The 21,971-nt window shown below is 33.5% G+C and overlaps 1 protein-coding gene and 1 long non-coding RNA gene across 4 annotated transcripts in view; one reads left to right on the top strand and one right to left on the bottom strand.

Moving 5' to 3' along the window:
• Positions 1–14,568, bottom strand: part of LOC126879169 (zinc finger protein 729-like) — a 128,469-nt gene extending 113,901 nt beyond the window's left edge. The window contains exons 1-2 of one of the 3 annotated variants that reach the window (XR_007695996.1): positions 14,103–14,367; positions 6,057–11,469 (exon numbers count right to left, since the gene is read on the bottom strand). Coding sequence is in view for 2 of the 3 variants with exons in the window: in XM_050642197.1 (XP_050498154.1) it covers positions 14,103–14,334 (232 nt within the window). In the remaining variant the exon portion in view is untranslated. Of the gene's footprint in view, positions 1–6,056; positions 11,470–14,102 lie in introns of those variants that run through there. The other 2 variants (XM_050642197.1, XM_050642196.1) reach the window with 2 other exon arrangements.
• Positions 11,166–21,971, top strand: part of LOC126879176 (uncharacterized) — a 23,189-nt gene continuing 12,383 nt past the window's right edge. The window contains exon 1 of the long non-coding RNA XR_007695998.1: positions 11,166–11,249. This is a non-coding gene — a long non-coding RNA (uncharacterized LOC126879176). The remainder of the gene's footprint in view (positions 11,250–21,971) is intronic.

Below are 21,971 nucleotides of genomic sequence, written 5' to 3'. Positions count from 1 at the left end.
AGGACCGCAATTGGTCTATAATTTTTGACATATTTTTTATCACCATTTTTAAATATTGGCGCAATCTTGGTTTGTTTAAATTCGTTTGGATAAACACCGGAGCTTAATGATTTATTAAATATTACCATCAATGGGTACATCAAACAATCCCTGCATCCTTTAAAAATATAACAAGGAATATTGTCAGGGCCAGAAGACCTTTTCGGTTTCAATTTATAAAACGCTTTTTCTAAATCAGTAGTGCTAATCGTCTCAAAATGAATATTATCAAAAAACTATAGGGGTAATTCACGCATTTTTTCGGTAAATACATCTTTATTATACGAGGAATCATTATCATAGACCGAAGAAAAGTAATCAGCGAACTCGCCTGTTATAATTTTAGGATCGGATATGTCCCTATTCTCAACCTGAAAAGTACCATCGGAATTGCTGGTTTGCCTATTATTTTTTACAAAATTCCAAAAAAGTGTCGGGCTTCGTTTTATATTACCCTGTGTATCTCCAAGATAAGCATTATATATGCATTTTTAATTTTTAATTTAATTTCCTTTCTTTTTTCAGTGTATTTTACCTGAAAATCTTCTGATTGATTCCTTCTGCGCCTATAAAACTCTTTTACTTTTAAATCACTTATAATATCACTATTAAACCAAGGCGGAAATATTTTGCAGTTTTTTGGTTTTATATTAAATTTTGGTACCGTTATATCTAGAATATTATATAATATTTGATAAAAATACGACACACAATCATTAACATTTTCAAACTGACCTAATAATTCCCAATTAAAGTCCCTTAACAATTCATAAATAAGCTTAAAATTTGCTTTATTGAAATTATATCTACTTTCTAAATTATTACATTTGTTAAAACTACTTTTCTTCATACTAAATTCTATTTCCAATGAAGGATGTCTTATATCTATTTTTACTAATGGTGATATGCTTTCTTCGACCTTGATACAAAAATTACTTATGATCAAATCTAGTGTCCTATTATCTATGTTTACGACATTATTATATGATTTTAAATTATACGACAACATTAAATTTTGAATTATATTTTCTACTTCATTTCGATCATTTGTAGGTCTTGACTTATGTATGTCTCCCTCTAACTCCCTACACCATCATTTAATTTTAGATTTATTTATATCAATTTACTCCGTTATAAAAAATTCAAACTTGGCTCAATGATATGAAATGATCGTAATGTAGAGAGGAATCTATTCATGTAAATTTTATTGAATTTGAGTGACATATTTTCCATAAGATGTGTGCGGTCTCCTTTACAAAAAGGAACAGGTTTTTTGAAAGATCAATCAAGATTATCGTATTCAGGACCAGCAGTTAGCATCACGAAGAGGAAATGTTTTGAACATAGTAGTCGAGGAAATGAAGCTGAAAAAATGGCAAAACCTCGCAATTTTTTCGTCTAGCATCGATTTGTACAAAAATTTGAGATTAGGCTCAATACACCCTCTAGTTCATTTTCTATATTGAGCCGTTGTACGCTTTTGGTTTTTTAAGGGTGAAAACTACCCCTAATTGTAAATAATTATAAAATACCATTTTAAACTTTAATATTGTCAACATTTGGTTCTTATTAGTTACATAATGATTGTTTTATGCTTTAAGATATACTATCATAATATTTCAACCCTTAAAACCACCCTTGTTGGAGCTATATATAAAAAATTTACTTATCCCAAAATAATAATTTCGGCTTGCATCGATTTACTTAAAAATTTGGGATTAGGATCATCTCACCCTGTGCTTCATATTCTATATCATGCTTAAGGGCGTTGAATATTTTTAGGGGTGTAAATTACCCCTTATTGTCAAAAATTATATAAAAACATTGTAAACTTTAATATGGGTAAAATTTGGTTTTGATTGGTTAAATAATGATTGTTTTATACTTTAGGATATAATATAATATTTCAACCCTTAAAACCACCCTTAATAACATTACAGTTTTTATAAGCAGATATTTTAATACAGAAAAAAAATACTATACTGAAAAAAAAAGTAGAATTAAAGAATTGCAAAAACATTTATTTACACAAAAATACGAATTTACAAATATGTACAAATCAAATACAAATAGTTTTAAGGCGGAGATACATATGCGCTCTGCTCGGTGTGTGAGCCGCTCGCGCGCAGCGTATTCGTCAGATTAGTACGTGTTTTCAAGTGACGCACAAACGGCACGCACACGGCGCACCACGATTTAAATTCCGTCGGTTTTTCAACAAACGCTTTGATGGTTCGCAATACGTATTTGGACGGGTTTGCGAGTGGTTTGTTGGTTTTGGCGCGCATGAGTTGAATATTTGTTAGTAATGGAATGGTCGGAACTGTCGGAAGGAAATTAATGTTTACCGTGGAAAATCATTATTGTGGGATCCTCAATAAAGAACCATTTAATTTAAAGAAACAACTTAAATCCGATCTGAACGGAAATAGCAGCTGAAATAAAAAAATGGACATGCGGACCTTTTTAAAAAATGTTAGTTCATTGTTGTACTAAAAATAACATGTATTAAAAATAAGATTTATTATTTTATTTGGGCATAAGCCACAATTCGAGTTTGAAATCAAGTTTACTTGACCTTTCGACTTTCACTTCGGAAATAGTTATCAATATCAAAAAAACATTCATAAGCAGATATATATTATGTGTCACCGGAAAGCGAAATAGGTAACGCACGACTTGGAGAACCTATAGTTCTCTAACTTCGTGTCTGGTGAAGCAACGCAGTTGAAACAAGCGAATATATTATAATTGTGTCACCAGAAAGCGAAAAAGGTAAGGCACAACTTGGAAGACCCAATAGTTTTCTAACTTCGCTTCTGGTGAAGCAACAGAGTTGGAACAAGCAGATATATTATAATTGGGTCACCGGAAAGCCAAAAAGGTAACGCACAACTTGGAAGACCCAATAGTTTTCTAACTTCGCTTCTGGTGAAGCAACGGAGTTGGAACAAGCAGATATATTATAATTGGGTCACCGGAAAACGAAAGAGGTAACGCACAACTTGGAAGACCCAATAGTTTTCTAAATTCGCTTCTGGTGAAGCAACGGAGTTGGAACAAGCAGATATATTATAATTGGGTCACCGGAAAGCCAAAAAGGTAACGCACAACTTGGAAGACCCAGTAGTTTTCTAACTTCGCTTCTGGTGAAGCAACGGAGTTGGAACAAGCAGATATATTATAATTGGGTCACCGGAAAGCCAAAAAGGTAACGCACAACTTGGAAGACCCAGTAGTTTTCTAACTTCGCTTCTGGTGAAGCAACGGAGTTGGAACAAGCAGATATATTATAATTGGGTCACCGGAAAGCCAAAAAGGTAACGCACAACTTGGAAGACCCAATAGTTTTCTAACTTCGCTTCTGGTGAAGCAACGGAGTTGGAACAAGCAGATATATTATAATTATGTCACCGGAAAACGAAAAAGGTAACGCACAACTTGGAAGAGCCTATAGTTTCCTAACTTCGCTTCTGGTGAAGCAACGGAGTTGGAGCAAGTAGATATGTTATAATTGTGTCGTCGGAAAGCGAAAAAGGTAACGCACATCTTGGAAGAGCTTATAGTTTCCTAACTTCGCTTCTGGTGAAGCAACTGAGTTGGAACAAGCAGATATATTATAATTGGGTCACCGGAAAGCCAAAAAGCTAACGCACAACTTGGAAGACCCAATAGTTTTCTAACTTCGCTTCTGGTGAAGCAACGGAGTTGGAACAAGCAGATATATTATAATTGGGTCACCGGAAAGCCAAAAAGGTAACGCACAACTTGGAAGACCCAGTAGTTTTCTAACTTCGCTTCTGGTGAAGCAACGTAGTTGGAACAAGCACATATATTATAATTGGGTCACCGGAAAACGAAAAACGTAACGCACAACTTGGAAGAGCCTATAGTTTCCTAACTTCGCTTCTGGTGAAGCAACGGAGTTGGAACAAGTAGATATGTTATAATTGTGTCGTCGGAAAGCGAAAAAGTAACGCACATCTTGGAAGAGCCTATAGTTTCCTAACTTCGCTTCTGGTGAAGCAACTGAGTTGGAGCAAGCAGATTTATTATAATTGGGTCACCGGAAAGCGAAAGAGTTAACACAGGGCTTGGAAGAACCTATAGTTCTCTAATTTCGTTTCTAGTGAAGCTACGCAGTTGAAACAAGCAGATACATTACAATTGTGTCACCGGAAAACGAAAAAGGTATCGCATGAATTGGAAGTACCTATAGTTCTCTAATTTTGTTTCTGGTTGTAGGAACAAGCAGATATATTATGGTAGGGGAGCAAAGTATGCTAAATGTGCAGTCACTCGAGCGCTTTGGCGACCTATTGGGTTGTGATTATTAGGTCCTAAAACCAAAAAAGTTAAGTAAAATTTTCCATTTTAGTGGGGACTTCCCATTTTTTAATTTAATTTTCCATTTCCAACAATCTTTTTTCCGATTATAGCGCCATCTATCCATAATTCAAAAAAATGTTTCGAATAAAAATTGTTTATTTTTATACAAACAATCCAAATCTGCAATAAGAAACGGGGTCTACCATTTAAGATTTTAAAGTAACCCCCCACCTCACCTCCGTGGGGGGTCGTGTTTGGAACCATTCGATAGATTTTTCAAAAACATTGATAAAGTGTATTTTGCAGTTTTTCGATATGATGTTTATTTTGCGAAAGATCGCGGGATTTGTATTTAAAATTTTAAATTTACCCCCCACCCCTCTCCGTGGGGGGTCAAGTTTGGTATTTTTCGATAGATTTTTGAAAAGTATTGAACACGTAGTTTCTAGTTTTTCAATCTGACGTTCATTTCGCGAAATATTCGCTTTTTTTTGTGAAACTTTTTGACTCGCCCATTTCCGTACGCCCCGCTCAAATCGTCATATTTTTGAAATATAGACTCTTTTGCATGTACTTAACTTACCTTATCTTAATCTGACAATTTCGAATATTTTAAGGATAGATTTTTTTCGGGGCCCCCCGAACGAACTCCCCTGTGTTAAGAGCCAATATATGGTGGAGGTACATCTGCAGGGTACCACGTTTCTCCCCATATGATAATCTGACGCGCTCGAGTAACTGCAAAAATCCCCGCTTGGGCTCCCCTACCATTATATTTGTGTTGCCAGGAAGCGAAAAAGGTAGTTCCCGAAATGTTCCCAAACTGTGGCTTATTCCACATAAAATAGTAAATTGCATAAGATGACACAAGAAAATAGTTTCAGAACAATACCAAAATAAGATGTAGTAGAAGTACAGGACAGAGACATGATTATCTACAATTACTAAACGTTCGTAAGTTTCCTCTGGATCGTCAAAATGAAAAATTTTAACGAACAATAACCGCGCCACGAACGCGCGGCGCACACACGGCGCGGAGTTCGCGGCGCGGATATGTATTTCCGCCTTTAAGTCATCTTCCAGTATACGAAGAATGAAGAATTTATATCAGATTAAGTGCGTTTTTATTTTCTGTTTATATTATTACATCATATCACTAGCGTGTGTGTTCATTTGGCTTTCGACAAGTAAACATCACATCGTATCGTTAGAAAATGAATTAAGCCATAATTACAGTAATTAAGGTGATAATTAAAAACCGATTGTTATTAAAGTTAGAAAGTTTTTATTTGCAAAATTAAAATTCGACTGTGATAAGATACAAAAGTTTTATCTGCACAAATAAATAGTTACACTGTTAAATATTTCATGGAATATATGGCCTGGAATAGTCCAGGCAATCTCGGGCTATAGTGTGAGATGGGTGTACTGAAATATGGAAAAAGACAATATGGTTTCCCTACCGACAACATCAAGTGAAACATTACTTTTTCAACAAAATCAAGTGCTCTTTACTGAGAATCAAGCCAGAAGTCAAAATGAGCAGATGTTATACAACGCCTGGTTACAGGAAAAACAAGAAAGAGAAAATCTACATATCGTCATACAACAAATGAAAATCCAAATAGATACCCTACAAAAGAAGATAGGCGAAGAAAAACAACAGCACAATGAAGATATAGAATATCGCACAGAGGACGAAGAACTGAGTAAAGAAACGGAATGGATTCGAGTCCAAAATTCATAAAAAAAAGGAAGATAAGCAACTCCCCAAAGGAAGTACAGCCCCACTCCCACCAACAGAGAAGTAAACCAGACGAGACACAAACGGCACGTAAACCACCACCAGTCATTATAAACAAATTGGAAAAATACGACACCCTAGTCAGCCACTAATATAAAAATTAATGTCAAAGACGAAAATAGCTACAGAAACCTAACCAAGACTCTAAATGACCTCTAAAAGTGGTTGCAAGAAAACTGCATCAAACTTGCCAAGTTAAGAACATAACGGAAGACCTAAAAAATAAGGGATATAAAATAGAAAACGTAACCCAATTACTAAGAGGAAAGGACAAATCGCCACTGCCACTTTTTGCACTTACTTTTAGTAAAGAGGAAAATACAAAAAAAGTGTATGAAATTACCGAAATTTTAAACATGAAAGTGACGATAGAAGCTTTCAGAAAACCGAATTTGATTCCACAATGTAAACGGTGTCAAGAGTACGGACATACACAAAATTATTGCAGAAGAGAACCGAGATGCGTAAAATGCATCGGGAAACATTTAACAAAAGATTCTAAGAAGCCACAAGATAAAGAACCCAAATGCGTACACTGTGGTGGTGCCCACCCAGCTAGTTATAGAGGTTGCACCACTGCTATATATCTTCAAAAATTACGGAACAAACAGAGACCTACAACCAAACTACAAAACAAGGCAGCAGATATGGAGAATCCTACGCAAATCCATCCAAGAGAGGTTAACCAAAACCAAACATATGCCCAAATAGCTTCTAATGAGCCAAAACAACCAGTAGAGAATGATCTCAATTCGATATCAAACATGCTACACATACTAATAGAACGCATGAACAATCAAGAAGAATTCAATAGCATAGAAACTAGTAGACGATAAAATGGCGGAAGAGTTAAGAATATCACATTGGAACGCAAACGGCCTCTTGCAACATCAGCAGGAGATGCTGTTTACCTTAAATAACCAAAAAATCGATATATGTTTAATATCAGAGACACACTTCACTAAACAAACATATATTAAACTGAGAGGATACCAAATATATCAAGCTCTTCACCCTAGAAACACAGCTAGTGGAGGAGCAGCAATAATCGTTAAGAATAATCTAATTCGCTTCGAAAGCGAAAATATAGAGACTGAAGCCATCCAGGCAGCTAGTATAAGTTTCAAAACAAAAAAATATGAAGTAACAATAGCAGCTGCATATTTTCCACCCAAACACAATCTAAAAAAAGAAAATTATGTCCATTTGCTTAACACGCTTGGAGAAAAATTTATTATTGGTGCAGACTTTAATGCTAAAAACACTGTATGGGGTTCAAGATTAACCAATACAAAGGGTAGAGAACTACATGCAGCAATAGAAAAGATAAACGGCAAATGGCACTCAACTGGAAAACCAACATATTGGCCCACTGATCAAAATAAAATACCAGACTTAATTGACTTTTTCATTTCAAGAAAAGTTGCAACAAATTTTATGACAATAGAAGAAATTGTGGTCCCAGTTCTGATCACTCTCTAATACTACTCACAATCAGTGAGCATATAATACTAAGAGAAAATAACCCGACATTAACCAATAAGAGAACGGACTGGGCTAGCTTTAGGCAGGAGTTAAGTGACAGAATTGAGCTTAATGTATCAATCAAAACTAATGAACAACTTGATGAAGAAACAGAGACACTAACCATAAATATACAATAAGCAGCTTGGAATAATACCAAACAAATTATAAGAAAAACCAAAGGACAAAATTATCCCAAAGAAATTCGAGAACTGGTGCAAAGAAAAAGAAAAGCCAGGAAGACGTGGCAAAAAAGCAGAACTGCAGAAAATAAAAATGTATTAAACAACCTCACTTAACAGTTAAGAAGAAAAATAGATTTAATTAAAAATGAATCAGTAAACCAATACCTAAATGATCTGACAGATGACCAAACCACTGACTACTCGTTGTGGAAATGTACAAAAAGAATAAATAGACCAACGCAACAGATTCCGCCGATTAGAAAAGAAAATGGAACATGGGCAAGAGATGGAAAACAAAAAGCAAATCTTTTCGCTTTATACTTGGAAAATGTATTCCAAAATAACGAAATGGGAAATAATCACCAAGCCGAAAACGAAGATGATGAAAGCACTGAAACTGAATTGAACAATACTGATCAAGACATAATAAAGCCTACTACTCCTAAAGAGGTTACCAACGTAATCAAAAACAATATCAATCCCAAAAAGGCTCCAGGATTTGACTTAATAACAGGAGAAATACTACAACAATTACCTAGAAAGGCCATCGTAAAAGTCACAAACCTTATAAATGCAGTATTCAGGTTGCAATATGTACCAATAACGTGGAAACATCTGAATTAATCATGATTCCCAAACCAGGGAAACCAACCAACAAGGTAGAATCATACAGACCAATATCTCTGCTACCAATTTTATCCAAACTATTTGAGAGGATATTGCTAGCACGAATGCAACCTATACTCGACCACAGGGAAGTTGTTTCTTCCCACCAATTTGGATTTCGCAATAAACATTCAACAATAGACCAAATTCATCGAATAACAGATATTATAGAGAGATCTCTGGAGGAGAATAAAATATGCTCAGCTATTTTTCTAGACATAGCAAAAGCATTTGACAAAGTGTGGCACAAAGGCTTGTTACTAAAATTAAAAAGATATCTTCCCATCCAATTTGTACATCTAATACAATCATATTTGGAAGATAGAACTTTTAGAGTTAAACAGGAAGGCGAATATTCAGAATTACAGCCAATTAAAGCAGGAATCCCACAGGGCAGTGTTCTGGGACCCATACTATATTTATTATATACTTGTGACATACCTGTTACAGAAAATATTAAACTGGCAACATTTGCAGACGACACTGCAATACTAGCAGTAGGTGAAACATTCGAAGAAACAACTAGACACCTGCAAAATGCAGTAAACAAAATAAACACCTGGAATAATAAATGGCGCATAAAAATCAATGAAGGGAAATCTGCCCATATCGATTTCACCTACAAAAAAATAAATAGTCACCCAGTTAGAATAAACAATAAAATCGTTCCGTACAAGAAAACAGTTAAATATCTAGGGCTACATTTGGACAGCAAATTAAAGTGGCAGGAACATATCAAAAAGAAAACTGAAGAACTAAAACTGAAGTACAAGAAGTTATATTGGTTATTAGGTAGAAGCTCACAACTTACAATCAAAAACAAAGTTTACAAACAAATGCTCCTACCAGTATGGTCCTATGGTCTACAGTTATGGGGCTGTACTAGTGAGGGTAACTATGCTTGCCTGCAAAGAGTCCAAAACCGAATACTAAGAAACATAGTCAACGCTCCATGGTATATCCACAACAAAGACCTACATCGGGAACTTCGTATAGCAACAATCAAAGAAGAAATAAAGAAGATTGCCAAGGGTTATGAAAAACGACTCCACAACCATACAAACAGGGAAGTGTTAGAACTTTTAGATAATCAAAACCTAGTCCGCAGGCTCAAACGCACCAAACCTTTTGAACTTGTGTGATAGTGATAAATCTATAAAAATGTCAGTGTCAGTTTAAATTCGGACAGTGAACCTAGCCACAACAGTGATGTGTGCAACAATAATTATTAAATTCTAAGGTGAACCGTTGGGAATACCTAGGACAGTACAGTAGTAGATTAAGATAAATGTAAAATGCTGGTTAGTCTTAAGATTAGGTGCATTGTTAATTTAATAAATAAAAAAAATATCACTAGCGTGACACAGTATTTTTTTAAATATCCCATTTAAACATACACAAAGCGTCCTTACAAAATTTCAAAAAACCGCCACCATGAGCAGGTCGGTCGATTTTGATTTGACACTTTGTTAACACTGGGAGCGAATAACAACGTAAATTTTTATTGATGTGAATCCGGCTTTAGATAGAGAATGTTCGATTTGATAAATATCACCATAGGCATGTGGCATGTGTTTCGAATCCTGAAAAAACTAATAAATATTAAAAAAAAATAAACGTAGAATGAAAGATCAAATTATTATCGAGAGCCGGAAATCCCTTAGAATAAATAAAAAGTTTCTTTTGAATGAGATATTTGAAATTAAAAATCACACTACATTTTCTCTTAGTTTTTCACCCCTGTAACTTATTAAAATAAACAGTATAGAAGTTTTCAGGGAGTTTCGGCTCTCGATAAGAACGTAATCTTTCATTCTTCGTTTAAATTTTTCAAAAATACTTATTAGTTTTCTCAGGATTTGAAAAAGTGAATCCCATTTAAATAGCATTGGAGCCGAAACTTTGTACCAATCCCCTTAATTACGTTTTATGATTATTGAGGTTTTTTTCTCCACTGTGTGTCCTTAAATATTGTTTCAAAATATTTATTTGAGAAAACCGGTACAAACTAATTTTCACACTTGTACATTTTTTTTCCCAGTTTGCACTATCAAAATGTCTTTTTACATCACCTGCTGTAGTAAACTGCTTAAAACAAAATTCACACTTATGAGGTTTTTCTCCAGTGTGCATCATTAAATGCCTTTTCAAATGACCTCGTTCTCTAAAGTTCCTAAAACAAGTTTCGCACTTATAGGGTTTTTCTTCAGTATGCACTATCAAATGACTTTTTAAATGGCTTTTCTGAGAAAATTGCTTGAAACAAATCTCACACTTGTATGGTTTTTCTCCAGTGTGCACTTTCAAATGTGTTTTCAAAGTACCTTTTAGACTAAACTTTTTACAACAGATTTCACACTTGAATGGTGTTTCTCCAGTGTGCACTTTCAAATGTGTTTTCAAAGTAGTTTTTAGACTAAACTGTTTACAACAGATTTTACACGAGTACGGTTTTTCTCCAGTGTGTACTCTCAAGTGCTCTTTCAAATGTCTTAATACACTAAAATGCTTTAAACAAATTTCACACTTATGAGGTTTTTCTCCAGTGTGCATCATTAAATGCCTTTTCAAATGACCTCGTTCTCTAAAGTTCCTAAAACAAATTTCACACATATAGGGTTTTTCTTCAGTGTGCACTATCAAATGACTTTCCAAATGGCTTTTCTGAGAAAATTGCTTGAAACAAATCTCACACTTGTAAGGTTTTTCCCCAGTGTGCACTCTCAAATGTATTTTCAAACTACTTGTTTGACTAAACTGTTTAAAACAAATTTCACATTTGTAACGTCTTTTTCCACTCTCAACTTTCCTATTTTTATTTAACGGTTTTCCTTCAGTATGTGGATTCGTTATAATTTCCTTCGTAGGATGAATGTTCAGTTATTGCCTCAAAAATTTCCATTTTGTCCTCATGGAGATAATCTAAAAATCAAAGTGACTATAATATAAATATTTGACTCCAAAGGAAAACGAATGTAAAAATAAAGAAATGTATTGATCACATTAAAGGAAGGCTAATAAAATGAAGACAGCTCATGTGTACTCAAAGACATAATAATGGATCTATGCATTATTTCCAGGGCTCTCTCTTGATAAGTAGTATAATTTTGGTTTACTGTTCTCTACATTTGACTACTAGACCGGTCTAGTTAGACTCAAAAATAGGAGTGAGGTTACAATAATTACCATCAAGCTGAAAATTGGCAGGATTGTTCAAAATACCATCATAAATGAGATCTAAAAAGTCCTAATAAATCCGACGCACATCAGAACATCAGAAACGTCCAATTCAGGATACGAAATTTTCATTATTTGCACCCAAGTCATTTTTTTCAAAAAAGCACGCAAACACAGAGTTTTTTAAATGCTGTAATGGGTGGAATACATTTAGAATTTAATTTAATACAAATAAAAACATGGACAATAATAAAAAAAATTATTAAAAAAGACAGGTGAGAAAAACGAGGTCTGGGGTGCAGCTGCACCCGCACCGCCTTACGAGGGTTAATAAAGTTGTCCCAGGAACGCAACTCATCAATATTGGCAATATCATTTTAAAGTCTTCTACTTTAAAATGTATAATACATGTCTGAATTGCTGATATAAATGAGTCAGATTAAATAAATTATTAGAAAAATTTTTTACTAAGCAACAACATTTTTGTTTAATTTAGTAATATTTTGTATTTTGACAATGACACCCCACTTGGGCGTCAAAACGTTAATAAAATCATTTTTTTTTGGTAAAATTGTGGCTTATTTCCCATTGAAAATAGTTTATTAATCATCTTAATAGCTTTTCTTTTTTTGTACATCCTAGAAAAAAAAATGAAAATTCTACCAGTTATAAATTTTACAATACGATCAGTTCTACCTGGCGAGTAGATGGCAAGGCTTAATGTATGTGTAGCGGTTTCATCAGGTGTACCCAAAACATGTCCAATCAGGTGTACTTATTCCAAAACTTAGTAATACTTTCAAACCGGAATACCTAATAATGTACAACTGATAAATGTGACAGATTCACACTGCTTAAAATGCATAAATATACATAATAAGAATAATTGGTGTCAGACAGATTGGTAGATCTATGTCAATTGATGCTAGAAGGCCCAATGTATACATTGGCCCATTGAATATTCCACTAAATAACAATGTTAGTAATGGATAAAAGAGGCCAATGTCAAGTTTGGCCCTTTTAAGGGGGGGTATGGTTTGAAATATTTAATTTTTTTATTATTTCAAATAAAAGTGCATACTTTCAAGAATACTTACTCTCTGAAAATTTCAGATTGATCGGAGTAAAATTACCCAAGATAAAGAGTGTTGAATATCCCTACCTTAGACCCGCTTTGCCGCGGCTTTGCGCCAGCACGCTTGAGCGTATTGAGAAACGTTAAACAATTACTCCGCAATTCAAAAAACATATTCCAATGTTCATCACTTTACAATTTGGCAGACAAATAAGAAGATGAAGATGCAGTTGTCAAAACTTTAAACGCATTTTTCTCAAAACTGCTTTTTCAAATGTGGTGCGACATTGTAACTGAAAAACTACTTGACCGATCTACCTGAAATTTTGCATAGATTTTCTTTAGATATTTCGTGAGGTAACAACGTTGAGATATTTTTCGGTTTGTGCTTATTTTTTATTCAACAATATTAAATCTGATGGTTTTCACAAAATCTTTATCAAAAATTTCGTATTTTTGACTTCTGTGTGATACCAAAAATTCAAAAATCATTAAAAATAAAAAACTTGACATTGTTACCTCGTGAAACTCATAAGCTAATTAAATCTTTTTGAATTTTTTTATTTCGTATGATCCAGTGATGAGTTTAGAGTTTAGATGTTCACCACAAAATCCATTTTTTTGAGCTGCCTGCCAAAATTTGTCACCAATGGCTTATTTTTCAATATTTTGAATTGAATTTTTTCTTAAATATTATTTGAATTGTACTTAATATGTTTATTTAATTTAAAAATAAAATAATTCTACCATAACTTTGAAAAAAATCCACAAAAATGTGCTTGATATATTGATTTCAAACCATACCCCCCCTTAACACATTCACGGACATGACTGCATGCATATGCAGACACTTCAGGGCAGTAGCAGAACCGAACAACGGATCCAGGTGGGGCACGTACCCCCAGGCGGATCAAAAATACACTAGATAGAATAGATTTTATTGAGGTATATTCCAGACTCCTTGAGTTTGTACCATATGTGCCCCCCCCCCAATCGATTTTCTGGATCCGCCCCTGCTTCAGGGACATTACTGTGTAAAGATGGAGGTGAGTCTGTGAATGTGTTAACTGAAACTGATGTGAATTATTTTATTATGACATTGGTTATAATTACACTAATATTACGGCTTTTTAATTGAATTTGACATTGGCTCTTTTAGAATATGAAAGTGTGTATCAAACCATGTTTAACTGGAAACATGGTACTTGAAACATGGTAGTTGGTGTATTCAAAACCTCAAAATTGATACTGGCCCTTTTAGAACTAAGCCACAGATACTTATATGGTTGGTTATTATACTAACCTTTTTCGGTTTTTTGGTCTTCTTCAAATGGGTGAATAATTTCATGTTGATCTATTTGAGTGTTTATAGGAAGTTCCTTCACGTCTAAATAATCATTGGTGTCATGTGTACTTTGCCATTTGGATTCCTCCTTGATTTCACATTTAAAGTCATCCAAAGGAGCATCATCCAGGTCATTACACTCTACTTCTACTTTACAGATTTCCTCCTTAACTTCTTGTTTTACTTCCATTGGATTACACTTGATTTTATATGTATTTCAATAATATTTTTACAACCAAAAAGTGAAATCACTATACAGTTTATACTAGGAAACACACACAGTTTACATTACAAAGAAATCTATTCATTAAAATTGAAAACGAAAACAATGAATTTTATTCAATTTTATTATTAAATCAAATCCAGTTAGTTGCGTCGGTTGCGTCTGCGTCGCGCGTGGCTAGTTGCTGTGACAGTGACACATGACAAGTGGCAGTAACAAATGACAGTGACATTGGGTGCATTCAGCAGACTCAATCGATGACTAATCGCTTAGTGATTTTCTGCTGAATGCCACATAAATTGTCGATTAGTTATCATTCGATGACTTATCGGTCGCCATTTTAAACATCGGTTTTGAAATATGATTTCTTAGCAAATCAAAATAAGATTGACGTATGACGTGTGTCTAATACGTATATTTTAAGTTATATATATTTAAAAAACATGAATTGAAGGCAAGGAAGGCTGAAAGGCATATAAATCACGCTGATAAATATCTGAGCTGCTTTGTTGGATTATTCGTATGTACCTATTAGGTTTACCTATGTCGCCAGAAATTCAAGAATTTGAAACTATGTATGAATTAAATGGGGTTATTTATAAATTACCATTTCTTAATAATTTTTATTTCTGTTCTTGGGGTGTCTTTCACGTATTTGCAAATCATTTTGAAAAATGTGACAGTTGTCATAACCTATTTCGTATGTACATGAAAGTATACCATTCAGAAGAATCGTTAGCGATTACACATCGCTAAGTAATCGATTAGTCATCGCAGTTTTCTGCTGAATGCAGCCAGTGACAATCAATAGTGACAAATGAAGCGTCAAGTTAGCGAAACGGTTTTTTCAACGCTGTGTCTAGGTACACGCTAACGTGTACGCAAATAAAAAAGTTAGGTACACGCGAATTAAACTTCATCAAGCCAGTGACGTCATCATTTAGCGTGCGCGGTGACTTTATATTTTGGTACACGCTATTTTGATATTTTTAGTGTTTGTTGTTTGTTTGATAGAAAATATTTTTATTAAGGGAAGGGGAAGGGAAGCAAAACTATTCAGATGTTTCAAACTTAATTGTAATAAAACAATATGCATATAAAAGTATATATTCAGGTTAGCAAAATAAATATTAGTTAACATGATATATACAAAATACTGCTAAAATAATTTTTATACGTAAGTTAATTATACCAGTTTATTTGGTGTTTATTTTTATTTATACAGGGAGTTGAACTTGTTACGATTTTCATAGAAAATTGGTTATAACTTTGTAAATATCCTGTATAACATAATAAACCTTTATATTTTTGTGATATGGAAGTTAAGAAGATTTCGAACATAAAATAAAATATAGGGTGTTCCATTTAGAAAACATAAGTTTGGTCCGCCAGTATATTATCGAACGCCCTGTAACATTCTAACTAATTTTAGTAATTTTGTAATATGAAGCTCAAAGTTTGCTAAAATTTTTGATACTAACTTTTATTGCTATCTATTACGACGGATCTACGATTGCGGATCTACTGAGCTTTATCACACTAATCACTCGCCCCGTATATTTTATCTTATTACTTCTGCTACCGTTAATCACGAATGTTTGTCTCTTATCTTTTTCATACTGTTTTAGAATGTTGTTAAACTCATTAAAAGAACTAAATAATTGTCCACACTCCATATAGTTAATTTAAAAAAAAAACACTAAACAAGTAAAAAATAAGGAAACTCTTTACAAATCAATATTAAAGTGTAAACATAAGGCGATTAGACAAATTCTAACCACACTCTGACACTCGCGATACTTACAGATACTTAATACTACAGCATACACGCGGCTCAAATTAGCGTGTACCAAAAAACCCAGTCATAGTACACGCTAAATAATGACGTCACTGACTTGATGACGTTTAAGCGTGTACCTAACTTTTTTATTTGCGTACACGTTAGCGTGTACCTAGACACAGCGTTTTTCAAAGTCGTTATTTTGACTTCTACCATAGCTAAAATAATTGCACCTCGTTTGCGGATAATTGCACCATTCAAAATTTCATTTGCGGAATTTCCGTTTTCGATATATAAGCAAATCAAAAGTGGAGATTTCGGCGCAGCGCTAAAAATAAATGTTGATTTTCAGGGTATAAAATGCCGTAAAGTCGCTAAATAACCATATCACCTAATTGCACCTCGTTTGCGGATTATGAATAAACTGGTTTTAATTGAAAATTGTGAAAATTGAAAATGTTATAAAGGAAAAACGATTTAATGTTGGTTGCCTATACTGTAGGGGCAAAGGAATGCCAGAATAATTTTTACTTTTGGTAAACCTAAACTGTAAGGCCATGATACTATAAATAAAGTTCTATGTTATTAAATATATACGTTATTTATAGTATCATGTGTAAGGCTAAAAGTAGTATGTACCATAGTCAAAATAACTCCTCCTGACTTACTAGTAAAGGTAATCCCTCCCTCGAAATTTCATTTGCGGATATTCCATTTTCAAGTTATATCAAAACGAAATTTCTCGGGACAGCGCCAAAGCATATATTTCCATTATCGGGATATTTATTAAAAGCTGTAAAAATAACAATAACTATATCATTTAATTTCTCCTGGTTTGAGGATTACGAATAGACCTGGTTTAAACTAAAATCATAAAAAAAAATTTTCCGAAGAAAAAATTTTTCCATTTTTGTGGTCCTAAACTGTATTTGCAAAAGTATTATCTGTATTGTAATCTATATCTAAAATGATTGCTTCTGACGTAAGAAAATCCCTCCATTCGAAATTTCATTTGCGGATTTTCCATTTTCAAGATAAAACCAAACAAAAAGCAGCGCTAAAAATAAATTTTCATTTTCTGGGTATAAAAAGCCGTAAAATTGCTAAGTAACCATCACCTAATTGCTCCTCGTTTGCGGATTATAAATAAACTGGCTTTAATTAAAAATAATGAAAATTGAAAATTTTATAAAGACAAACGATATTAACGTGGTTGTGGTTGCCTACACTGTAGGGCCAAAGGAATAATCAGCCGTGTGATGGATGACCGAAGTTATCTTTAACGTAAAGTTATCCTGTAGTTAAGTTATAATCATCGAATTGGTGTGACGTATCATATTTAACTTAACTATTTGCGTTATTTCTTGACAGTTCTTAAGTTATCTGGTCACTTTATAAAGACCGCGTCCCACCATCAAATAATTTGATCAAACTGGTTTGAGCAAACTGAAAGTGACAGTTAGTGACGTCACATCCTGAGTGTTCATTGTGGATAATAATGAAAAATTTTAATTTTAAATAAAGTACAAACAAGTTAGACAACTCAATACAAAAAATTTGATCAAACTAGACTGATAGTGAGAGCACAGATTTTTAGAATTTCAAAAAACTGCAATTGTGACGTCACTTTGACGTACTTCCTCAAGTACGTCAAGTTTGCTCAAACTGTTTGATCAAATTATTTGATGGTGAGACGCGGCCTTAACGCGATGTTAAACCTCAAGTTGAGATAACTCTGTAGTTATGCAAGGTATATCAGCTTCTGCGACAATGCAATTTGCATCATGAACCAAAACTAGATCAAGTAATGAGTTAACATTATTATAGATGTTATTGCGTTGGAAAAGATTTTGATAGGAACATATATGATTCATAATATTTATAGCATCTTCTTCGATTAAAGAAATGCCTGGAGCAGGATTAATAGTAATAACAAAGAAAAAATATTAACACAGCTTTTATTTTTATTTACACACTCAAAAAATTAATGTAACAAAAAATAGTTATTTTCCTAACAAGAAGTGCAGAAAGTCATACTTTTCCAAACGCGACTGCAGATTGCCGAAGGACGCGAAGCGGGAGTTCGGCAAGCAGTCTAGTGCGGTAAAGAGACTTTCTGCAAGCGTTAGGAACAATATTTTTTCTATGAGTCTTTAAAAAATGACCAAATCTTAATCAATTAATTTAATTAATATGAAAATACATACACAAATTAATTCTTTGACAAGGTTGTCAAAACCAAACTTTCACCATAATTGGTTAGCATGACGACGATTCAAAACCACTGTTATTGTCTACTGATTTGACTTTCGAATATTATGTCAAAATTATTTTATTTCATTGATAATAATTTCTCAACACAATAAGATATATTTGAAATAAATTAGTAAATAATATCTAAATATTAGTTTATTGCATGTATTATAATTACTTTAAGGCCATATTAACATATCTAAATTAACATGCGTGCGGAAAAGTAAAACGCGTGCAGAAAAGTAAAACGCGTGCGGAAAAGTAACACGCGTGCGGAAAAGTAAAACTTTCTAAACTAAAACGCGTTCGCGAAAATAGACATTTTTGCACGCTCGTAGAAAAAAATATTTTCAAACGTAATAAAACTCAAAATAACGAAATAATATTTCTGTTCGAAATTATAAAAATAGAAATTCGAATAAGTCAGGAAATAAAATTCGAAATTATTTATCCTCTGAGCCTAATATCTAATATCCACAAAAGTGAATCAAGTATAAACTAAAAGAAAAGATGGTTCAGATTTGATTACAATACAGAGCTTCTACTATTTGCTTCCCACATAACAATGATGTTCGTATCATGTTCAAAGCATATACTACCAACATTCGATAGAGTATGTTCTTTTTAGTACATGCATAGTACAACCGTAGCATGTACCATAAAAAACATTCTAAATTTCATGTTCTTTTCATATACTTTAAAGAATATTCTCGTACCGAATATACTGAGCACATTCGTGTACGTAGTATCTCAGAATATTCGTAAAAGTACATTCTAGAAATATACCTTCATAGAATATACTTTAAAAGTATGTGCTTAACACATACTTGTACGTATGCACTTTTAAAAGTGCATACATTTATGTATTTTTTTTTATTTAATTTGATGGCTTTGGTAAAGACCAATTAGCCAGAAAATTTTTACATCTAAGTATAATATTACATATCTAGAATAGGTATATGATACAAGTATAAAACATTTACATAAATATTTAACTAACCTAATAAAAATATATTACAACTAGATATAATGCACACACATACATATTTTTCTAATTAAAAAAAAAGCAAAATCCTTCTTCACGATTATGTATATTTATAAATTATATTAATATATTATATTAATACAATTTATGTATGTACATAGGTATCCCCGACGAATTCATTTCTCAAAATTGGTTTAATTGTAGGTGTTGGAGAACTGTATTCTCCACCCAAATAAATTCTATTTCATAAATAATATTCATACCACGACGCCTCTGAAAAAGTCATAAGTAATTTTATTACGCAGTGCCTGAAGAAATCTTCCAAGAATGTTAATCTCCGCCTCCTTTTACCCAAGCACCCCAACGGAAAGATCTGTTAACGGGATGCAAGGGCAAACAGCAGTCAACTATCAACATTCCTTAAGAACGCACGCATAAACATTTTTCTTTTTCATTACGCTTGTTCGAAGAGTATTCTTCACGTGGCAATTTTGCATATAGCCGATAGAGTGTAAATAATATGTGTTGCGGCGCGCTTTCACGGTAAATAGTTGTTAACTCAAATGTTCACATGTAAAATTCGATTTCTTGCTCTTTTTAACTTCATTACAGTCATAGCAAAATAGAAAGTGTTTTATTTACATAACCAATTCAACAGGCCAGAATTACAGCCTCTTACGGTTCATTAAAAGTTCTCCACTTAGCTATCGAAGGCTTAGCGACACATTGAACTTACTGCAAGTGCAAAACGCTGGAAAGAGACATTGGAACTACTCCAAACTCTCCATGGAGGAATGTTGAACGCCGGCGTCCCTCCAGTAGGTATGGTAAAAAAGTTTAAACATTAATTTGTATTAAAGAAAAAAAAATCGTTTTCATTTTGATTTTACTATGAGTATTTTTACATCGTTGGAATTTAAAGTTTGGAAAGAATACACCATAACCAGATCGTAAAAGATCGGAATAATGCAAACGGAAATGACCCTTCTCATTCTACCTGCGTAGGAATTAACCAGAATTAACAAAGGTTTTATGAAAATGAAAACACAAACATTGAACAGGCACAGGCATTATTTGTATTTGTATCCAATCTATGCTTGATGCTGTTAGGAGAAAGACGAACGACAAAGTATTCGCGGTGTGCAAGTACTTGGAAAGGGAAACGAGAAACGACCGTGCGCGAGTCGCGGAGAAATATTGCAACTATCTCAAATAATTCATATTGTCAATTGAAATTGTCAAATTGACGTATATTTCTTACCTTCTGTCACTGACGCAGAAAAATTATATATTACTCCACAATATTGATATGATATGCAATTATTATATAAAGGTAAATTTAATTAATTGTATTTTGCTTGCAGTACTGCATTTTAATAACTGATTTTATTTACTACATACAATTGTTTACGTTTGCTAAACATAACCTGCATCTTATTTTTTCTTCTTATTATTTTTTTGGACTATGGTCTTGACAATTATCCAGCAACCAGGACTAATATAATTGGCCAATATAATTAAAAGTGCGAATAAAAGTACAGAGCGTAGAAATAGAGGTCGCTTTGCCGAACTTGCACGGTCCCAATACTAGGAACTAGGACTATAGGAACATACATAATATCTTTATTTTGTTTGTGGTGCTTGAAAATATTAAATTCATTTTGGTAACTCAATATTACTTAAATAGTAGGTAAGTACAAAATATATAAATTTAGGTATTTTATAAATTCAGCATGTTTATTTTGATATACGAGGTCTGGCTATTAAATAACGAGACTGTGCGCACAGAAGGCATCCTAGAGGGGAAGAGTGGGAAACGAATGCAGCATTGGATAGCTGGAAGTGTCTACTCTTCCAGTACGAAAACACGTTTTTGTCGCTGTTATAGTAGTATTTTTTCTGTAGAGGTTAGAAAAGAACGTGTTTTTTCCTCGTGCCGATAACAATGTGTGACGAAAAACATGAGCAACGGATTCATGTGAAATTTCTTGTTAAATTAAAAAAAACTCCGACTAAGGAAACGGTTATTCCGAACCTTTCCACCTGGGTAGAGCCACTGAACTGAAATCAAATCCTTTCATCCCTTCGGTGTAATGGACCGTGATAGTGTGACGTCAAAACGTCAAATTTTTTCCGAACACGTTGTGTCTAGGTATACGCTAACATGTACGCAAATAAAAAAGTTAGGTAGAATTAAAGGTCATAACAAATATTTTTCTATCAAACAAACACTAAACATATCAAAATAGCGTGTATCAAAATATACAGTCACTGCCCACGCTAAATAGTCATTAGCTTGATGAAGTTTAACTTTTTTATTTGCGTACATTTTAGCGTGTACCTAGACACAACGTGTTTGGAAACCTTTTTTTGACGTTTTGACGTCACGACTATCGCGGTCCATTACCAAAGCTGCTTATGCTAAATTACCATCTATGAATCGAAAGTCGAATTAGTCAGGAAATAAAATTCGAAATTATTTATCTTCTGAGCTTTTTAAGTTGGAAAAATAAAGTATAACAGAGTGGCGAAATTAAATAGATTAAAAACTCGACACGGGAAATATGAGGCACATCTGCACAAATT

This window comes from Diabrotica virgifera, chromosome 1 (assembly GCF_917563875.1).
Source record: "Diabrotica virgifera virgifera chromosome 1, PGI_DIABVI_V3a".
NCBI lineage: Eukaryota > Metazoa > Arthropoda > Insecta > Coleoptera > Chrysomelidae > Diabrotica > Diabrotica virgifera.
Note: the sequence above shows the minus strand (reverse complement) of the source record. Positions and strands in the feature narration are given on the sequence as shown.